General features: G+C 45.9%; 1 protein-coding gene across 1 annotated transcript in view; it reads left to right on the top strand.

Moving 5' to 3' along the window:
• RALGPS1 (Ral GEF with PH domain and SH3 binding motif 1) overlaps positions 1 to 18,682 on the top strand; it is a 1,636,862-nt gene that overhangs the window by 429,796 nt on the left and 1,188,384 nt on the right. Inside the window, exon 6 of the mRNA XM_078646110.1 lies at positions 15,350 to 15,433. Within this exon, the coding sequence (XP_078502236.1) occupies positions 15,350 to 15,433 (84 nt within the window). The remainder of the gene's footprint in view (positions 1 to 15,349; positions 15,434 to 18,682) is intronic.

An 18,682-nucleotide genomic window follows, 5' to 3' on the forward strand; every position in this document is an offset into this window, starting at 1 on the left:
AATGAAAGAAGTAGCCGAGTGGATGAAGAACAGCCGCCTAAAACTGAACTCAGACAAGACGGAAGTCCTCATCCTAGGATCATCCCCCTCTGCCTGGGATGACTCATGGTGGCCACCGGCCCTGGGAACCGCACCCATTCCTACCGATCACGCACGTACGACACCCAGCTTATCCTCTCACTCACCAAAGACCCAAACACCGCCAAAACCAACTTACGCGAAGGAATGAAAGAAGTAGCCGAGTGGATGAAGAACAGCCGCCTAAAACTGAACTCAGACAAGACGGAAGTCCTCATCCTAGGATCATCCCCCTCTGCCTGGGATGACTCATGGTGGCCACCGGCCCTGGGAACCGCACCCATTCCTACGGATCACGCACGTAACCTGGGCTTCACCCTGAACTCCTCCCTCTCGATGACCAGACAAGTCAACGCCGTCTCATCATCATGTTTCAACATCCTACGCATGCTCAAAAAAATCTTCCGCTGGATCCCCACCGAAACAAGAAAGACGGTCACCCACGCACTGGTCACAAGCCGCCTGGACTACGGAAATACCCTTTACGCCGGAACCACAGCCAAACTACAGAAAAAACTCCAACGCATCCAAAACGCCTCAGCCAGACTCATACTGGACATCCCCCGTCAAGCTCACATTTCCGGTCACCTGAAAGACCTCCACTGGCTCCCCGTCAACAAGAGAATAACGTTCCGTCTCCTTACCCACGCACACAAAGCCCTCTACGACCTAGGACCCGAATGCCTCAACACGCGACTGCCCTTCTACACCCCCACCCGCCATCTACGATCGTCCAATCAAGCCCTCGCCGATATTCCGCGCATCCATAAATCCACCATGGGGGGTAGATCCTTCTCCTACCTAGCGGACAAAACCTGGAACTCTCTACCCACCCACCTCCACCTTAAACAAAACCACCTCTCCTTCAGAAAGCAACTTAAAACTTGGATATTCGATAAATAAAGCACCCCCCCCCTCAAGCACCTTGAGACCCTCTGGGTGAGTAGTGCGCTATACAAATTTCTGAACTTGAACTTTTATTTTCGGCAAGGTGAGAGGCGCAATAAGCTCTTCCCTGTCCAATGGAGCCACTACAGTTAACGGAAGGGAAGTGTTGTATGTCGTCCTGCTCAGTGCTTTCATTAATGCTCCTAGTTTACCGCAATCATCTGGGAGAGTTCAGTCTCCAGTTTACCCAAGGACATCTTGACATTGACCAGGCCTTTTTGCAGTTCTGCCCTCACCCCCATGACTACACAAATACAATGGACTCAGTTCCAGTGATGATAATAGCCTCAATCGCGTACTTGAGGGCAAAACAATGTTGTGTTGAGGAAAATACATGTTGTGGTGTACTATCCCCAACAAGAATAGATGTGGAGCATAGATAATCGGATTATGAAATTGTTGGCCTGGGGGGGTTGATTAAGGTGCTACCCAAAATGTCCTACCCTTGTTTGTATTTACTCTATGTGTGTGTGTTCGCATGCACGTATGCACAATGTTTGTGTGCGCATAGATGCATGAGAGTGATTGAACGTGCTGTAAAAAAGAAGTCTGGTCTTATGAAGTATTATTTCGGCTACCTGGGTCAATGGCTTAGTAGTGTAGTTTGGAGGGATGGTGTCCCAGAAGAGAAATGAGGCGTGCAGACAGTTGGGTTCAGTTTTCGGGGGAGGTCATTGGAGCTGAAATTGATGGTGAATTGTCCCAATCATCTGTCTGGAAATGGACTCCACTACTCCAGTACTTTGAACCCCCTTCGCCATGTCCACCTTGAAGATACTTAAAAGAGGAGTAGGTGGTGCACTGCAAGTTTAATTGCGGTTCTTGAGAGTTTTTTAGAAGTTTTTGAGGTTTTGGGTGCTGCTCGTGGGTAGTGTTTCCGTCAAAACACTAATGAAATCATAGGAACTTGTAGTGTACGCATAAGAATGCTAATGGGGATGTATTAGCACCTTAAAGATACATCATGAACAGGATGCTTCTTGTAAGTGTAACATAGGTACCTAATCCATGTCTCTGAGAGGTCTTCTCTCCCCACCTGGCCTTCATTGTTCTCTTGCCCTGGATTTAGAAGCTTTTCATTTGACTTTAGTGTGTGAAATCTCTCTCCACCATTACCCCCCAGCATGCTTCTCTAATAAATGTCTTTTTAAATCTATGTTTGACTCATTTCAATTGACTGAAGAAAAGACCTCTTGAAACTACAATAGCCTCCCGCAGTGGGGGAAAGCTTGAAGACGATGACCTCATATATTCCAGATGTTGATACAGGCGGTTTTAATTCACTTCTGATCCTGAAATCTCATCTGCGAAGAAATGCAATGCTTAGAGCTGGAAGGGTTTACCCAGGTTCTTTCCATAACAGCTACATTTTAGCTTACACGCGGTCATTTGTATATTCTGCTGTCTTGAGATCCGACGAGTTCAGCATTTTCACCGCTGATTGCTTGACATCCATCTCTGAGTGTAATTATCCTTGAATAAGCCTGCATGTCCTCAGAGTTCCTTTTAAAGTTGAGTGGGAAGTCTAGTTGCATAGTGATGGTAAGCACAAAAGGTTCTGGATTTTAGACACAACTAAGCTTGAAATATGTAAGCTGATCACAAGGAGTAGCAGTGAGATGACTATTGTTTTAGTTTCGCTCATCGGGATGGTATTTGTGAATCATATCTCACAGATGCTCCCATACAAATACATTTAGAATACATTATTGTGTGTCATGGTTTCTATCTGTTGTCCATAGAAGGGTCGTACAAAGTTCAATGCTTTGCAATGTCCATTACAACGCATTCCCCAGAGTAACGCCCCAGCGGAGTTAGAATAGTAATTACATTGTAATGGATTTTGCGATGTAAAAAATTTGTTGTAATGACACGCGTTGTAACGCGTGCGTTGTAAAGTGTCATATTCGGTGATATCTGTGACACAAGGAAGTAGGAAGGGACCCTGCAAGAGAGCAGGAAATGTTCTACTGCTACTCAGGGTGGTAAGAGAGTTATGCTGCTTGACCTCTGCATACAGGCTGTTTCAGAGTCGCTACTCCCCATGCCAATGCATTCGCTGCTGGTGAAAGTCGTGCGGCTTGCAATGGAGTGTACGCGACTGCCTTGCAGAAGTGATTGTGTTTCCTTGCGGCCAATTAGGACAGCACCGAGTGGGTGCATGGAAATCTTCAGCTCAGAAGCCACTAGTTGTCTGAAGTCCCATCCATCCTGCCGGGGTGACCAGAGAAAGGACAGCCAGATGAGGGGATTAGGCTTGGCAAGCCTCAACTTTACCTATGACCGATCTTCACAAAAAGGGAATGCTTCCGGAGTTTGTCAGACTTTGAAGGTGAACTTTTTATTTCTCCCAACGTTAATCTCTCCAAATCAGAAGACAACTGTTACCATGATTTTATAGAGAGTTCACCATAGTAAGACATTCAATGATAGAGCCAGTACAATCCAGCTGGTGGATCACCTGGTGGGAAATTGGGGTGTGTCTTCACGTTTTCCGGTACTCTATTGTTCTGGTCTGGAAGAGGTCACATGCCAAGGGTGACTAAGACCCATTCTAATTGGGAGTTCCTGCTTATTGAGCCCTTTGACGTTCAAGCCAGCAGCATGTCTTGCAAAGACCCCTCTGGACGATGAGTGAAATGCATGAAATGCTCCTTCCAGTTTCTACTTGTTCTCTATTGCTCCATAAATTTAATCCTCACTTCCTTGATATAGTTCTCTGACTTGTAGAAAATATGTATTCACAAAACATCGGCCTTTAACCCGTTCACTGCATGCGTCGGCCAACGGCCGTCGTGAGCACTACCTCCGTAGTGCTGCACACGTCTGTTGGACGACGCGGCCCCAGACCACGCATGGAAACGCCGCACCGCTGCAGATTTTTTTACGCTGCGGTTAATGGGTGGCTTCCCATGATTCTGACATCTTAAGCGTTTCAGACAGTTGTCACCCATTTTAAGGCGCTATAAATACCTGATTCATTTAGCCCTCACCACGTAAACCTATTTACAATCATCATTATTTTAAACATTCAGAATTATGCGGAAAGGTTTATGCCTTTGTTGTTGTCCTCTTTCTGGACATTGCGTATTTGGGACATTTTCTTCTGTCTATAAGGCAGATAGTGGTGAGGGCCAGTAGGACCTGTTGGTCCTTGGGTATTTAAAAAATATCCATGTAACTAAAACCTAATTAATAACATCAAATTGTTCAGTACTGTATCTCTTCACCGTGATCCACAATGTCTTGGTTCCTGGGTGAATTATGAACCACATACATTTTTAAATTACTCCTTTTTCTACATTGTTGCTAAGGTTTTAATTTCCATCACCAATTTTATTCTATATCCTATGTGGTCACATAAGCACAGAGTGTTAATCTAGTGTTGTAGCTACCAGGTATGTGTAGCGTGCAAAGGTTTTTGAGCAGGATTCCATTGCATCGGGGTTTCTAAATGACTACATTATTTTTTGTAGCAAATTTGGAATGATTAATAACAGGACTTTCGAGCCAAAATAACTTTCTGTGTACTAATTCGTATATGTCTGCTTTCATTTATAAAAATTAATGTGCCCAAAGAAAAGACATTAAAATGTGTTAAATAACTTAAGGTTTTTCAGACTCATGATTAAACACAATAAAAAATTCCATCCATTAAAAAGTGTTCTGCAGCCAGATCTATATCAATATGTAAAACAAACACAGATTTGTTCCATAAATTGTAAGTGTCATGAATGAACAGTGTTGTTGCTGTACACTAGGAAATACCTAACCTTTCAGCAGTGGAAATAGCCTGTAGGCGTATATGAGGCTACCAGAGCTGTTGGTTTAGTGACATAAAAACTCATATTTTTGTCACTGTCATTAATCAGACTTTGCGCATTTCTATAGTTTATACTAACTGTATGAACAGGAAACTAAACTAACTACCCTCTTTCATTAACTTTCTCATTCTTCAATGTCATCAAAACCATATTAAGCTAAGAGAACTAGAGGTGAATTCCCATCTGGCGAAGCTAGTCAATATTATCACGTGTGTGTACTGGGAAATGGCAATTACATACGTGAGTGTAATGGGAAATGTCTGAACCACACATGGCATTACAATGAAAGTTTAACAATGCATGCATCTTTACTACACAGTTTTTTGTACTACGAATGCATGTTGTTACCTTGCAAAATGTAAGTAGTAAGGTAAGTGTATTATATGTATAGGTATGTGTATATATCCTACCGGCAGTTGCCAATAGGTAGTTAAAGTTTGGACCAAAGTTTCCATAGGAAAAGGTATTATTGTTTTGCCAATAACTTTGGTGCCACTTGATGACTCTTCATGAAACTTTCACAAAACGTACTCTTTTTGGTTCAACTGCTGTGTTGAAGATTTTGGGGTGATCCATCAAGCGGGGGCTGAGAAAAAAGGGGCGGGGTACCAAACTAAGCCTGGGCCGAGTTCGCAGAGTTCCGCTATGTGGAACTTCGCGCAGTGCTCAAAATCTCCGCCGCGCTACGCTTAACTCCTCAAGCGGCTGAGTGCGTTAGATAAATGCTGTATGCAGTGATTTTCAGTGCCAGGTGTTTTTCCGCACTGTGCATTATCGCGAATGGCACCATGAACAGCGCAAACGAGCGCTGCTTCCTTTCTGCCGCTCAAGTAGATTTTTTGCCCGAGCGGCAGCTTTTCCAACGCGAACGGATGGTTTCTCAATGCGAGCGGTCGCGAATATATGTGACCACTCACAATGAGAAATCCGACCGCCCGCATTGAGAAATCTTGCCGGAGGTTGATTTTCCACGCACACGCTCGCCAACTTGACGTTGACGATCGCAAACAAGGGAAAACCTCACCAGGAGGTGGATTTTCCTTACTTGCACTCGCGAACCACTTTTTGGAACTCTGCGAGCTCCGCCTAACGCGGAGTGCGGAAAACACTGCCCAGACTTACCCAAAATGTGTTTTCCCCATGTTATGGCCAAGGGGATTTTTCATTTATTTAACACCACTACAGCCCGAACCACTGAATGGAATTACACCAAATTTGGCAGAAAGCTATATGTTGGTCCAGAAAGCGTGCTTTTTGTGATTTGGTGTCAATCCATTCAGTAGTTTCAAAGATATTTAGGTTTAAAAAATATAGATATCTAGGAGCCCAACAGCCTACTGAAACCCTACTGAAATTTGATTGGCTGCCAATATTTCAACCAGGAAGAATTGGCAGCCATCTTGGGTCTCGATTAAACCGAGTTCCACAAATAATGTAAAAAGAAAGAAAGAAAAGGGGGCAGAGTAGAAACACCCTGACACCCTAGGCCTCTGTGGGTGTGGGGTCTAACTGGGCCCCACCAGGGCCCAAAAAAGCATTTATTTTCACATTTTCAGCGGGATCTGTGGATCTGGATGAATGTGTTTTAAAAAAACAAAGCTTGTCTCCTCGTGCTTCATTTATTATCAACATTTGAATGGACCGGATCCCTGGGGACATTGTTTTAATAAGGGAAGGGGGCCTGTGCAGCTTATTATACCTCTGGGACCATCACCTCCCTGGGGTTTCTTAAAGTATTAATGCAGGAGAGGCCTTAATGACATCCCCCGCTGCCCCGGAGACCTCTACCTCCCCGGTGGTTATTATGGAGGGGCTTTTCTGAACCCCCAGCCCCAAGGGCTACCACATATGGAGCTTTAATTGAAAGAAATATGTCGGGCTGCACGGCCACCCTGTAGCCCCGGGGATTATCACCTCCCCAGTGCATACATTTAAATTGAAAGCGGGGGTGCCGCGCACCCCACACTGCAGCCCCGGGGACCACCACCTCTCTGGGACATATTAGAAGATGGGAGGGGGACTACACATCCCCTCTCCTGTTGCCCTAGATGGCCATGGGGAACACCACCTCCCAGGGCAGCTCCTGCAGTGTCCCGGGGTGTCCACTCCTAGGATATTGATGTTTGTTATGGCATGGCGGGAGTAAACTATAGCAGCACTGCTCCGCTTCTACTAAACAAGAGCAGAAAATGCTCTTGCTTACTAGAAGTGGAGCAGAATTGCGTCCCCAGGGCTGAAACCGGTCCAGGATGTCTCCATCCCTTTTTAACAATAGGGGCAGGCACTGGGTGATGGTGTCCCCGGGCCCACAAATGGCAGAGGAGGGGGGCTACTAGGCCTCCCTCCCTTTAAATATAAAAAGAAAAAGAAAAATGCAGGCCCAGGAGGATGAGGTCCCCGGGGTCGAAATCGGCCCAGGGAGATAGGGCGCATGTCCCCCTCTGCCATTGTAAAAATGCCTGGCCCCGTGGGATGGGGTCTCCAGGAGCGAAAACAGCCCACGGCAGGGGACCCCCCCTCCCTTAAAAAATAAATGAAGAACCAAAACCTTGGCAAGTTGCCAGAGGCCACGCCCCCTTCCTTAACCCTCTGTAAACACCCCTCCTGGCCCAATTCCATTTTGGGGATGAAGTCCCCTTGGCTCCACAGTGTCCTTGGGGGGCCAACAAAACCTCCTGTTACTTCTTCCCCCAAACAGTAGTGTGCCAGGAGGTGTGTTTGCAGAGTGGTGGAAAAAGGGGGCGTGGCTTTCAAAGAACTCTCAGCAATCCCATTGTGTAGGACTTACTGGAGGTAACAGTAGGAGTATTTGGGGTAGAAATTCAGTAGTTATAGTTAGCTGAGCTAGCTATGACTTGAGCCCATGCAATGCACTGCTTATGAACTCACTTATTGCATCACTCATGACATGGTCAGTGACATCACTGATGACATCTCAAATGACATCACTGATGACATCATCCAGTGACTGTGAGTGTTTTTAAAAAGTTTATGAGTGTTAAATATATATACCAAGGTGTATTGGTGAATCAGTGGATGTATGAGTGCCTGTATGAATGATTCAGTAGGTGTGTGACTGAATGTACAAGTGAGTGGTTAGGTGTCTCAGTGAGTGTATGTATGAGTGGCTTGTTGTGTGAATGTTTGTATCAGTCTGTCAGTTGGTGTCTAAGTGGCTGTATGGGTATGTGAGTGGGTATGTGAGTGGCAGTAGGGGTGATTGATAGGTTGTCTGAGTACCAGAATGAGTGTCTGTTTAGGTGGGTCAGAGGGTGTGCGACTGCCTGTATGGATGAGTGAGTGGGTGAGTCAGTGGATGTATGGGTTAGTGAGTGTGTTTTTTTGAGGGGCTGTATGGCTGTGTGGGTGAGTGGATGGATGTGCCAGTGGAATATGGGTAAGTAACTGGGTATGTGAAAGGGAGTATGAGTGAGTGATGAGGTATATGAGTGACAGTATGGGTGAGTGAGTGATTGTGTAAGTGGCTGTTTGGGTGAGTGTGTGCGTGTCAGTGACTGTGTAGGTGAGTGGCAAAACACACAAGATGATGGGCGGAATGTTGCACAATGGCAAAACATTCACCCCCGGTCACAGATCTGGGTTTAATCCATCGTTATTTTGTTCACCAAGCCACCCTAGTTCAGACATGGCCATATGCAAATCAGACTTGACCCTGTGCCTCATGGGATCAGTCCAGACCGAACTGTCAAGCAAGGTCCTCTCTGTACTAGACACAAGCATCCTAGGTCCGGTTTCAGCAAAATAACGATGGATTAAACCCAGATCTGTGACTGAGGGTGAATGTTTTGCCGTTGTGCAACATTCCATCCATCATCGGGCTGGACTGTTCCCATGGGGCACAGGTTCAGGACTGATTTGCATATGGGTGGGTTGGCATGGTGAGCAAAAAGACAATCGATTTAGGCCCAGATCTCTGTACTGGGGTGAATGTATGACATTGTTCTGCATTCTGTCCATCAACCGTTGTTTTTAGGTCTCGCCTGCTAATGCGCTTGCGCATTGCTGGCGATAGATATTGGGACTTAACCAGAGCTTAACCATCGGGCGATTCCATGCAGTGCCCGTGAAAAGCGCGTGCACATCAAAGCCATCTGCCTCCCTCCCACAGGCATCCCCCAGCGTACGCTCTGCCTCAGGCATTTCTCCTCCCCTAATTATTCACTGCCCACGGCCGGCCGGCCGTACTTTTACTTTCACGGCCGCCAGGCCGTACAACAGAGACGTTCTTATCAAAATGTAACTTAAGTTCGGCATCCTGCTGCTACTGCGCTCCTTCATTCCCGCAGCACTCCAGGCTTGTTTAATAGGAGTCCTTTTGTTTCTTACCATCCCCATTTTTTCACCGGAGTTTAATTAGACATTGTTCTGCTTTTTATAGTACGTTGTTCCTGGTTTCCGTGGAGCCATGAGGCATCTCAGCCCCTCCCACTCCCCCTTGTGCCCGGTGCTCCTGCCCTGTTCCCCACCCCTCCCGCCACATTACTTGCTTGGTGGGAGCCCCCCGAGCTGGATTCAGGAGTGTGCAGCCACTCACATGCGTACAATAAACATAAAGCAAACATGTTTGCTCATTTTTACAGCATGCAGCACAGTAGTACTTCTGCTAGTGAACAGACACACAAAGCAAACTCTTTCACTTTCACGGCCGCCAGGCCGTGCGACAGAGACGCTCTTATCAAAATGTAACTTAAGTTCGGCATCCTGCTGCTACTGCGCTCCTTCATTCCCGCAGCACTCCAGGCTTGTTTAATAGGAGTCCTTTTGTTTCTAACCATCCCCATTTTTTCACCGGAGTTTAATTAGACATTGTTCGGCTTTTTATAGTACGTTGTTCCTGGTTTCCGTGGAGCCATGAGGCATCTCAGCCCCTCCCACTCCCCCTTGTGCCCGGTGCTCCTGCCCTGTTCCTCACCCCTCCCGCCACATTACTTGCTTGGTGGGAGCCCCCCGAGGAGCTGGGTTCAGGAGTGTGCAGCCACTCACATGCGTACAATAAACATAAAGCAAACATGTTTGCTCATTTTTACAGCGTGCAGCACAGTAGTACTTCTGTTTGTGAACAAACACACAAAGCAAACTCATGCTGTCTTGGCGCCTTACACAATTCCCCACGGCAGCGATTGCAGCCATGTCTGCTTCATGGGTTACAACCAGCGGCCTGCGGCTTTACTACAGATCTCTGCACTAATGCCCGCTTCCTGTGACCGCTGTAACAGAGCGTCCCATGCAGCTTCAGTGCAGCCAAGTAGTTTATTCCTGTGTGCATTTGTGCCTCTGTGTTTTGCATGTGCCGAGACTGTGAGCCTGCCGCTTTTGTCCCCAAGTACTTGGAGAAGGTCTTCAGAAATGCACTCTCCTTCACCTGGTATTTGCCCTATGCTTACGTGACTATCTGTGAAAACTCACAAAAACTTTTCGCTATACAAACGTCAGGCTTGTACATCTTCCTCCCGGGTGATGATCTGACACGTCAGCAGCATAGATGTCTAATCCTTAATGGAGTTTCCTAACGGAAGAGGTGAGAGTTCCTGCGGCCAGTTCCTGTGGTGAAGCCAGCGCAAGAGCCTGCTACAACAGCAGTGATGGGTTTTCTGGGCTTCGGTTTAAGCTATCTTGGTGACGTCTTAGGATTTGATGACGCTGAAGCTACACTGATTATAGGTCACTTAGATATTTCAGGATAGAGGTCAATCGAGACTACATCTGTCATGTTAGTCGAAGGCACATTTTGTGGTTTTGTCTGATGGCTGAGTTTTTTTTAAATCAAAGACTCGTTTTTTGTGCCTTTCTGCCCTCTGTTAGACTCGTTTTTCCCTTGTTTTTCTGCCCTTCTGCCCTCTGTTAGACTAGTTATTTGTGCCTTTCTGCCCTCTGCATCACCACATCATCACTCAGCGCTACCCCAGCATCACTCAGCACCACCACATTATCACTCAGCACCACCACATTATCACTCAGCACCACCACAAACAGCAACCAGAACAATTGATGGACAGAACGCAGAAGAATGTCACGCATTCAGCCCAATACAGAGATCTAGGCCTGAATCCATTGTATTTTTGCTCCCCATGCCATTCCAGTTTGAACCCACCCATATGCAAATCAGTCTTGACCCTGCGCCCAATGGGAACAGTCCAGCCCGAACTGCCAGGACAGGTCCTTCCTGAACTGGAAACAAGTATCCTAGGACCGGTTTTGGGATTTCACCCCTCATCAGCCAGGATAGCTTGACTCCAGTGGCATGGAGAGCACGGGATCCACGTCTGGGCATACTATCCCACTCGGGGACACCGCCAAGTATATAATGAGTTTCCTCACCACCACATATTTCATGGTAGTGAGCCTGCCATGAAACCTGTGGCGTGAGGAAACTAAGGGGTCCCTACAGGGCCCTCTATTACCTCATGGCTGAGGATGCATGCAGGGGGGCACATGGTGTGCCCCCTTGTCTGCGTGCACCCCCTTTCCTGCACGGCATGCGCTGCACAGTCCATGCCGAAATGCGTTTGTCATTCCCATTGTAGTGCCTTTTTAATACGCACTGTCGTGGGAACACCAAAGACCCGACCTCCAGGCCACGAGAAAACACTTAATCTGGCCGACGGGCAGTGGCACCTAACTCATAATCAGGCCCTTCGTTTGCAGTGCTAACATAATAAATGCATTTAATTTAAAACGTTGAAAAATCCAATTCAACGTTTTAGCGGTCACCATCATTTTACAACTAGTTTGTGAGTCACAATTTTTTGTAACTTAAGGCCCTTAACTCATATCCCCTCAAAATTGTAAAGTGTTTTGTCCTCCTCAAGTGCTCAGTGTTGAAGCAAGCTTAATTCTGCCTCAAAGTCTGCAAGTCTAAATAGATAGTGACATCATCAGTTGCAATGTTCTACTTTCCCAGTGTCATTTTGTCACAGCAGCTTTTTCTTATCATGTTTGATTATTCGAGTTTTGATTTGTAAAAGAAACGCAGAAAAACGGCAGCACATTACATTTCACACCATACTAGATACGTCACACTTAGTAATTTTTCTTAATGACGTCACCTTTTCAATAATCATTAAAATTCATGTCCATGGATCTTTGGCGTGCAGAGGGAAAAGACAGTTAAATCAAGAAAGAAGAACACAACAGTTAAATAATTTCAAACCGATAAAAACTATAATTGGTATACATTTTTTTAATTAAGACAAGTTATCGTCAAAAGGATTTGCAAGTGTTGGCTATAGATACGGACATTACAGAAGGTGTATGTGATCTTGGTATAAAACGGGGCACGGTGAAAGAGGGTTATTCCACAGAACGAGTTCCCTGAACATGCCAAGTTGAATTAACTTGATGGCGATTTGCAGCGTTTTTTTTCCAAAGGTGTATTCATCGTGTTGGGTTGTACTCATGAATGATAGTCCTTGTATGTGCTGTACAATGTGGTAAACAACGTTTACCCCGAAACTATCTTCCAGCATGGAATCACAACGTCTGCATATCGGAACAACGGCTTGCGGAGTGGGGTGGGGGGAAGGTGTTGGATTTAAAATCCAACACCTTCCCTAGTGTCCGCACTGACTGGAGTTCGAATAATAAATTATACTATTCCAACATCCAGAGCCCCCCCTCCGCAAGTCGTTGTTCCGACTTGTGGAGTAATGGTATGCGAAATCACATGGCGGTCGTGGTAACGACCGCGTTGTGATTCCCTGCTGGAAGAAAGACTGCTGGGTAAAGAGACATATTTGTCCAATGTACTTTACTCTAATCTTACTCTAACCCCTCATCATCCTCCTGTTTTACCTTCAGTGCTGATTAGGGATGTGCCGTTGAAGCTTCTCCCATTCCCAGCCCTTTTCCTCTCATACCCTTATTCATCCTCCATACCCTTTACCTCCTCTTCCTCCCTCAAGATTCTATTTACTTCCCTTGTTTTCCAGCTGCAAGACTTTCTCTCCTTTGCTTTCTTCCCTCGCCAACCTTTCGTTCTGCATTCAACCACCTTGTCCTCCACCCCTTAAAAAAATCTTCCCTAATTCCAATGGGAGACCCCCCTAACCATGCTGCCTCTTTGGTGTCACCTCTGTCCCATCATTCTTAACCCCTTACCTTCATTTCATTACCTTCAAAGAGGGAGTGAGCTCCTCTGTTCACTCCCTCTTTGTTCCTCTTGTCAAACCTTTCTCCTCACCTCATCTCATTCCCCCAGTTCCTCTGCCCTTTCCTTCTGATCTCTGCTGTCCTTCCTCAGGGCTCCTCCCCTGTAACATGTTTACTGTTTAGGATTGCAGTAAACCAATACACCTGAATTCTGCAGGCCTGAACTCTTCCAACTACTATTTTCATACCTCCTCTTTAGTAAATGTTCATACACTTCCAATTCCATCTTTGAGGGAATTGTAGGAAGCCAAGGACGTGTGCTTTGGTAGAATTTCTTTCAATAAAGAAAAATAAATCATGCGCTATAACTAAGGCTTAAAAAACTGTTCAATGAATATGTTTACCAATCCGTATTTTGACCAATCGGGTTCACCAACTTGTATTCGCCAATTGGTTTTTCACAAAATCCACTTTCTACAGGTAATTGTACATATATACATTATAAAAAGAAGAATGAGCTTCCTTGATTAAGGGCATATTTGGCTAAGTGTTTATTTGATTGAAATACTCTTAACTCCAAATTATACATCAGGAGCCGTATTACAGAGAGTGCGCTGGGGGCACAACTGGCATTTTCACCCGCTTTGCGTGCCTCTGGGGCACTTTGGTATTACAGAAGGGGCTGCAGACACTTGTGTAGACGCTTCTGTGATATTGATAGTGCTGGCGCACATAAAGCACCGGCTCTAATGGAAAACAGCCATTACAACGCGGGGATTACCCCGCACTACCATTACAACGCGGGGATTACAACGAAAGTCGTTACAACGACTTTCGCTGGAGGGCGCTGTTGGATAGGGAATAGTTTAATTTTCTATCCAACACCTTCCCTACTGTCAACGTGGGCTGGAGTTGGAATAGAAAATTAAACTATTCCACTATCCAGCGCCCTCCAGCGAAAGTCGTTGTAATGACTTTCGTTGTAATCCCTGCGTTGTAATGGCATGCGGGGTAAAAGCCCGCGTTGTAATGACATACAACCGCTCTAATCTACAGGGGGCGTCACCTTCTCTTTGCTGTTTTGTTGAAGCTTTAAGGGCTGTATCCTCTTCTTCCCTCATCACTCATGTGTCTTCGTCCTCTCTTCCATCCCTGTTCTTGCTGGCACTGCACAACACTTGATGGGGAGGCTGAGAGCTCCCGCGTGAACACCACCAGCAGCATATACCACCCAGCGATAGTGGAAGCTGTGGAAAGGGCAAGGTGAAGTCCTCACAGCTCCTGTATCTGTGTCTGCCCTACCAAACTGCTTCACTCAAAAAAGTGCCAGGGTTAAGGGCAAAGTGCTGGCTGCAGAGGTCTCCCTTCCTCTTCTGCAGCTCTGAGGGCCACAGCATGGCAGTGACAGTGAAAGCCACAGGAGGAGGCAAGGGAAAGCCTCTACTGCTGCCCCATGACAGACCCCATGATGGGAAGACCCCCCCACAGAAGCAGAAGAGATAGGCTAGCATTCCATGAAGCTCCCAAAATCATACAGGATTCAATATAGCAAACGCAGATTCTAATATAAGACTAAATAAGAAAGCTAACTGCTGAAAGCTAATTTAACCTAGATGCAAAAATAGCTGCATATATGTGTCCAAATTAACTTGTGTTTTACACAAAGTATGAATTTGCACTCATAAATTCATTTTCGTACATGTATAATTTTCCCTGGGTGGTGTCTCTGTGCCCACTTGTACATCTACTCACAGGGGTGGGGTTCTGGTTATTCACAATTTTTTTCAAGCTTCTTTCCACCCTGATTATGCTCCTATGCTTCCTCTTGTCAAGATTTAAAGAGCAAATGCACTTTTGCGATACATGTATGCAGGCATAGATGTTGACAATATATGTTCCCCCATGTGTAAGTGTGTGTGAGCCTTAGTAATCTGCGTCAGTGACAGATTTTCATGAGACATTGTGAAATCCTTGTTTCCATGCGGGTTAGAAATGTACTCCAAACATAGAAGAAGCCCCTTGGCAGTACATTTCAGACTACTTTTATGAACAAGACCTATGGGTTAAACACCGATCATTCGTTCGGTGGGTGCCTTGGACCACCCTTCTTCTTCAGAACATTTGTAGAGTTCCATCACCTTCGACATGGACGTCACTCTGATGGGTACCAGTCCCCTGTTTCAGGAGTTCCAAGATGGCAATTGGGGATTAACTGGTGCTGATGCCATTATATAGTTATCAGAATGACTGTGAACTTTTGTATCTCAGTTATTTTCAGTTGTTTCCATTAATTGTTAAAATGTGCTTCAAGCTTCCTTCTCCATGAGTTGCCTGTCACTGTGCATGGAACAAATTTTGGTACTCAGGGTTTCTTTTGTTTTCTTTTCTAGGAACTTACAAGCTGTGGTTGGAACCGGAAGGAAAAACACAGCCTTGCTCCCAATGTTGTTGCCTTTACAAGAAGGTTTAACCAGGTATGAGAGATTTTGATGTTTTCTTTTCTTTTTTTAATTTAAGTCATTGGCCTAAACAATACAAAAGTGTAGCCCATTAATGATAACAGGAAGTGTATGTGTAAGACATCTTTAGTTATGATTGTTCTGATCAATGACATTTGAAGAAGAGAAATTCCTTTTAGACGAAATGTGAAATCATTCATACGTAGTAGCGGAATTCAAATCTTGTTTGAACCCTTACCAGATCATATTAGCTTTCTTCAGCATCCTGTAGCCAATGACACTCAGTAGTCTAATGCTTGTGCTTATCAAAGTCCCCTTCGTGACTCGCAAAAAGAGGTAATTTCCCATTTCTTTGTTAATACCTCGCTATGGTAACTGCATAATGTCCCACTGGAAATTTCTTGTCCCCAAATATTATACAGCTAGTAGACACGCAAAATATTTCCCTATCATTGAACTGATCACTATATATATTCACTGAAAAAAAATAAAGGTTACAGAGACGTTATAGTTAGGCTGAGGTTTCACTCGTACAAAACCGAGAAATTCAGCAGCTATAGCTAGCTGAGCTCACTATAACCCGTGCCCGCACTGCTTATGACCTCACATATTACATCACTCTTGACTGCCAGTAAGTTCCATACGGCAGGATTGCTGAGAGCAGTCCATGCCCCCTTTCGCCATCACTCAGCAAATGTGCCTCCTGTTGCACTACGAATAGGGGGATGAAGTCCCCTTGATTCTTGAGGGTCCTTGGGGGCCACCTATCCTTCCTGTTACCTCCAGTAAGACCCACACAGGTAGACTGCAGAGAGGTGGTCAAAGGCCACCCCCCCTTGCTCTACAACTCTGCAAACTCACCTCCTGGTGCACTACTTGTTGGGGGAAGAAGTCCACTTTATTCCTGATTCCTGAGACCCTCAGACGACAAGGGGACCTCCTCCCCCACCAGCAGTGTGCTGAGAGATGCATTTGCGGAGAGGTGTGGTAGAGAAAGATGGCGTGGCTTCCAGTCACATCTCAGCAATCCTACTGTGTGGAGCTTACTGGAGGTAACAGGATGTCTTGTCAGCCCCTAAGGACCCTCAGCAGCCAAGGGGACTTTATCCCCAATCCACGAGAGCGCCGGGAGGCGTGTTTGCAGAATAATGGAGAACGGGTGCAGGGCCTCCGGCGAACTTCCAGCTTTTTAAAAAAAAGTTTAGGAAGAGGTGCCATGAAGTCCCCTTTCTCTGGACCATTTTAGGGCCCATCCCCCAGGGCCTGACCCTTTTTAAAATGTATTTATCTATTTAAATGGGAGGCGTGCACGTCCCCCTCCTGGGCCATTTTGGCCCCAAGAACCCCATCCCCCGGGCACGACCTTTATTTCTTTTTTTCATAATTCAATTGAAAGAGGACCTCACGCCTGCCCCCTTTTTTATTATAATCTTTTCAATTATATATATTTTTTAAATGGAGGACCCCTTCCCAAGGATGATTTCCCCCCGGGGACCCCATCTCCCGGGGCCTGGCCTCTCCGTTGGGGACCCCGGGGGGAGTTGGAATTGCTTTGGGATCCAGGGAGTTGCTAACATGCAGCTCCCTGGATCCGAAAGCAATGTGTCTGTTTCCCTGCCCGCTTAACAGCGGGCAGGGAAACACACTGCTCTGCTTTCATCAAGCTATAGCATTTTCTGCTCTCGTTTGCTGCAATCTGAGAGTTTGCAGTAGCTTGGCGTGAGCACTGCCATAGCAAAGTGCAATGTCCCCGGGGTGGGCACCCCAAGACATTGCTGGAGCCTGCAATGGGGGGTGGCGATCCCCAGGGCCATGTAGGGCACCTGGAGGTGGGTTGTGTGGGCCACCTCCTTTGTTCAAATTTGACCTGGGTAGGTGGCGGTCCCCGGGGCAGCATAACATTTTTTTAAAGTGTGATCCTGGATGTGGCGTTCCAGGGGAAGGGGGGTCTGCAATGGCCCCCCACATAATTTTAACTAGTCCCAGGGAGGTGGCGGTCCCCGGGCAGGGTGGTCTGCGAGGCCTCCCACATAATTGCAATTAGTCTAAGGGAGGTGGCGGTCCCCGGGGCTTTGATAAGCCCTAGGCGGGAGACCCTTGTCTCCCCCTCCTATATTTAGCATATGCCCCCGGGTCCTGGCCCACCCAGGAGCTATTATAATACCAGTACGACAGTCTGTGATTGCTTTTTAAAAAAAAAAATTGCCACGGATTCACGGATCCTCCCGCAAATCTGTGTCAAAATAAAAACAAGATGCTTTTTACACTTAGCTGTGTCCCTGAGGGCCCCCCTACCATATCTGGTTTGAAGCTGAGTCCCAAGATGGCTGCCAACACTTCCTAGTTAAAATGTTGGCAGGCAATAAAATGTTAGTAGCATCCGCGAGTCCACTGCAAGGACTCGCATCACCAGATTTCTATCAAAAAAGCACACTTTCTGGATCAACATCTAGCTGTCTACCAAATATGGTGTGATTCCATTCAGCAATTTGGGCTGTAGTTGTGTTAAAAAAATGAAAAATCCCCATACACTTAATATGCGGAAAACTCGTTTTTGAAGCCCCTCTCTTTTCTCGGCCCCCACTTGCCGGACCACCCTGAAACGTTCAACACACCAGATGAACCAAAATGGAGACGTTTTCATGGCGATTCGTCAAGCGACGCCAAAGTTATTGGCAAAACAAAAAAATGCTTTTCCTATGGAAACTTTGGTCCAAACTATAGCTACCTACTGGTGACTATATATGTAATACTGGTGAATTGAATTCATTGAAAATTGACAAATGTTAGGGATAAGTTATAGTTAGGAAAACTGTGTTTATTCTTCTGTACAAACCCAACTCATACTAGACAAACATTAGAAATGTAAAAGTTATAGTTATAAGTTCAATTTATAATTTAAGCACCACCTTCAAATTACTATAGGTTTGCACCTCCATACCAGTGTTGTCAACTCACTTGCCGCGCTATTTTAACACCTTGGCTGCTTGTCAGATCCATCCCCTGTGCTGGACCTTAATGTAAATGGGTGTGGTCATGACGAGCTCAGCTCGTCATGAGCACCCTAGAGGTATACCTCATGACGAGCTCAGCTCGTCATGAGCACGGAAGGGGTTAACTATAACTCACATCTTCTGCATGCTCTGTGTTCTCTCAAATGATGTAATTTGAGATGCCATAAGTTTTTATATGAAGTTCTATGATTTCACATGGAATAACCAATGTAATATGAAAGGTTATAACCAGTGCATGGAGAAGGTCATT

The sequence above is a fragment of the Lissotriton helveticus genome, chromosome 5_1 (assembly GCF_964261635.1).
Source record: "Lissotriton helveticus chromosome 5_1, aLisHel1.1, whole genome shotgun sequence".
NCBI lineage: Eukaryota > Metazoa > Chordata > Amphibia > Caudata > Salamandridae > Lissotriton > Lissotriton helveticus.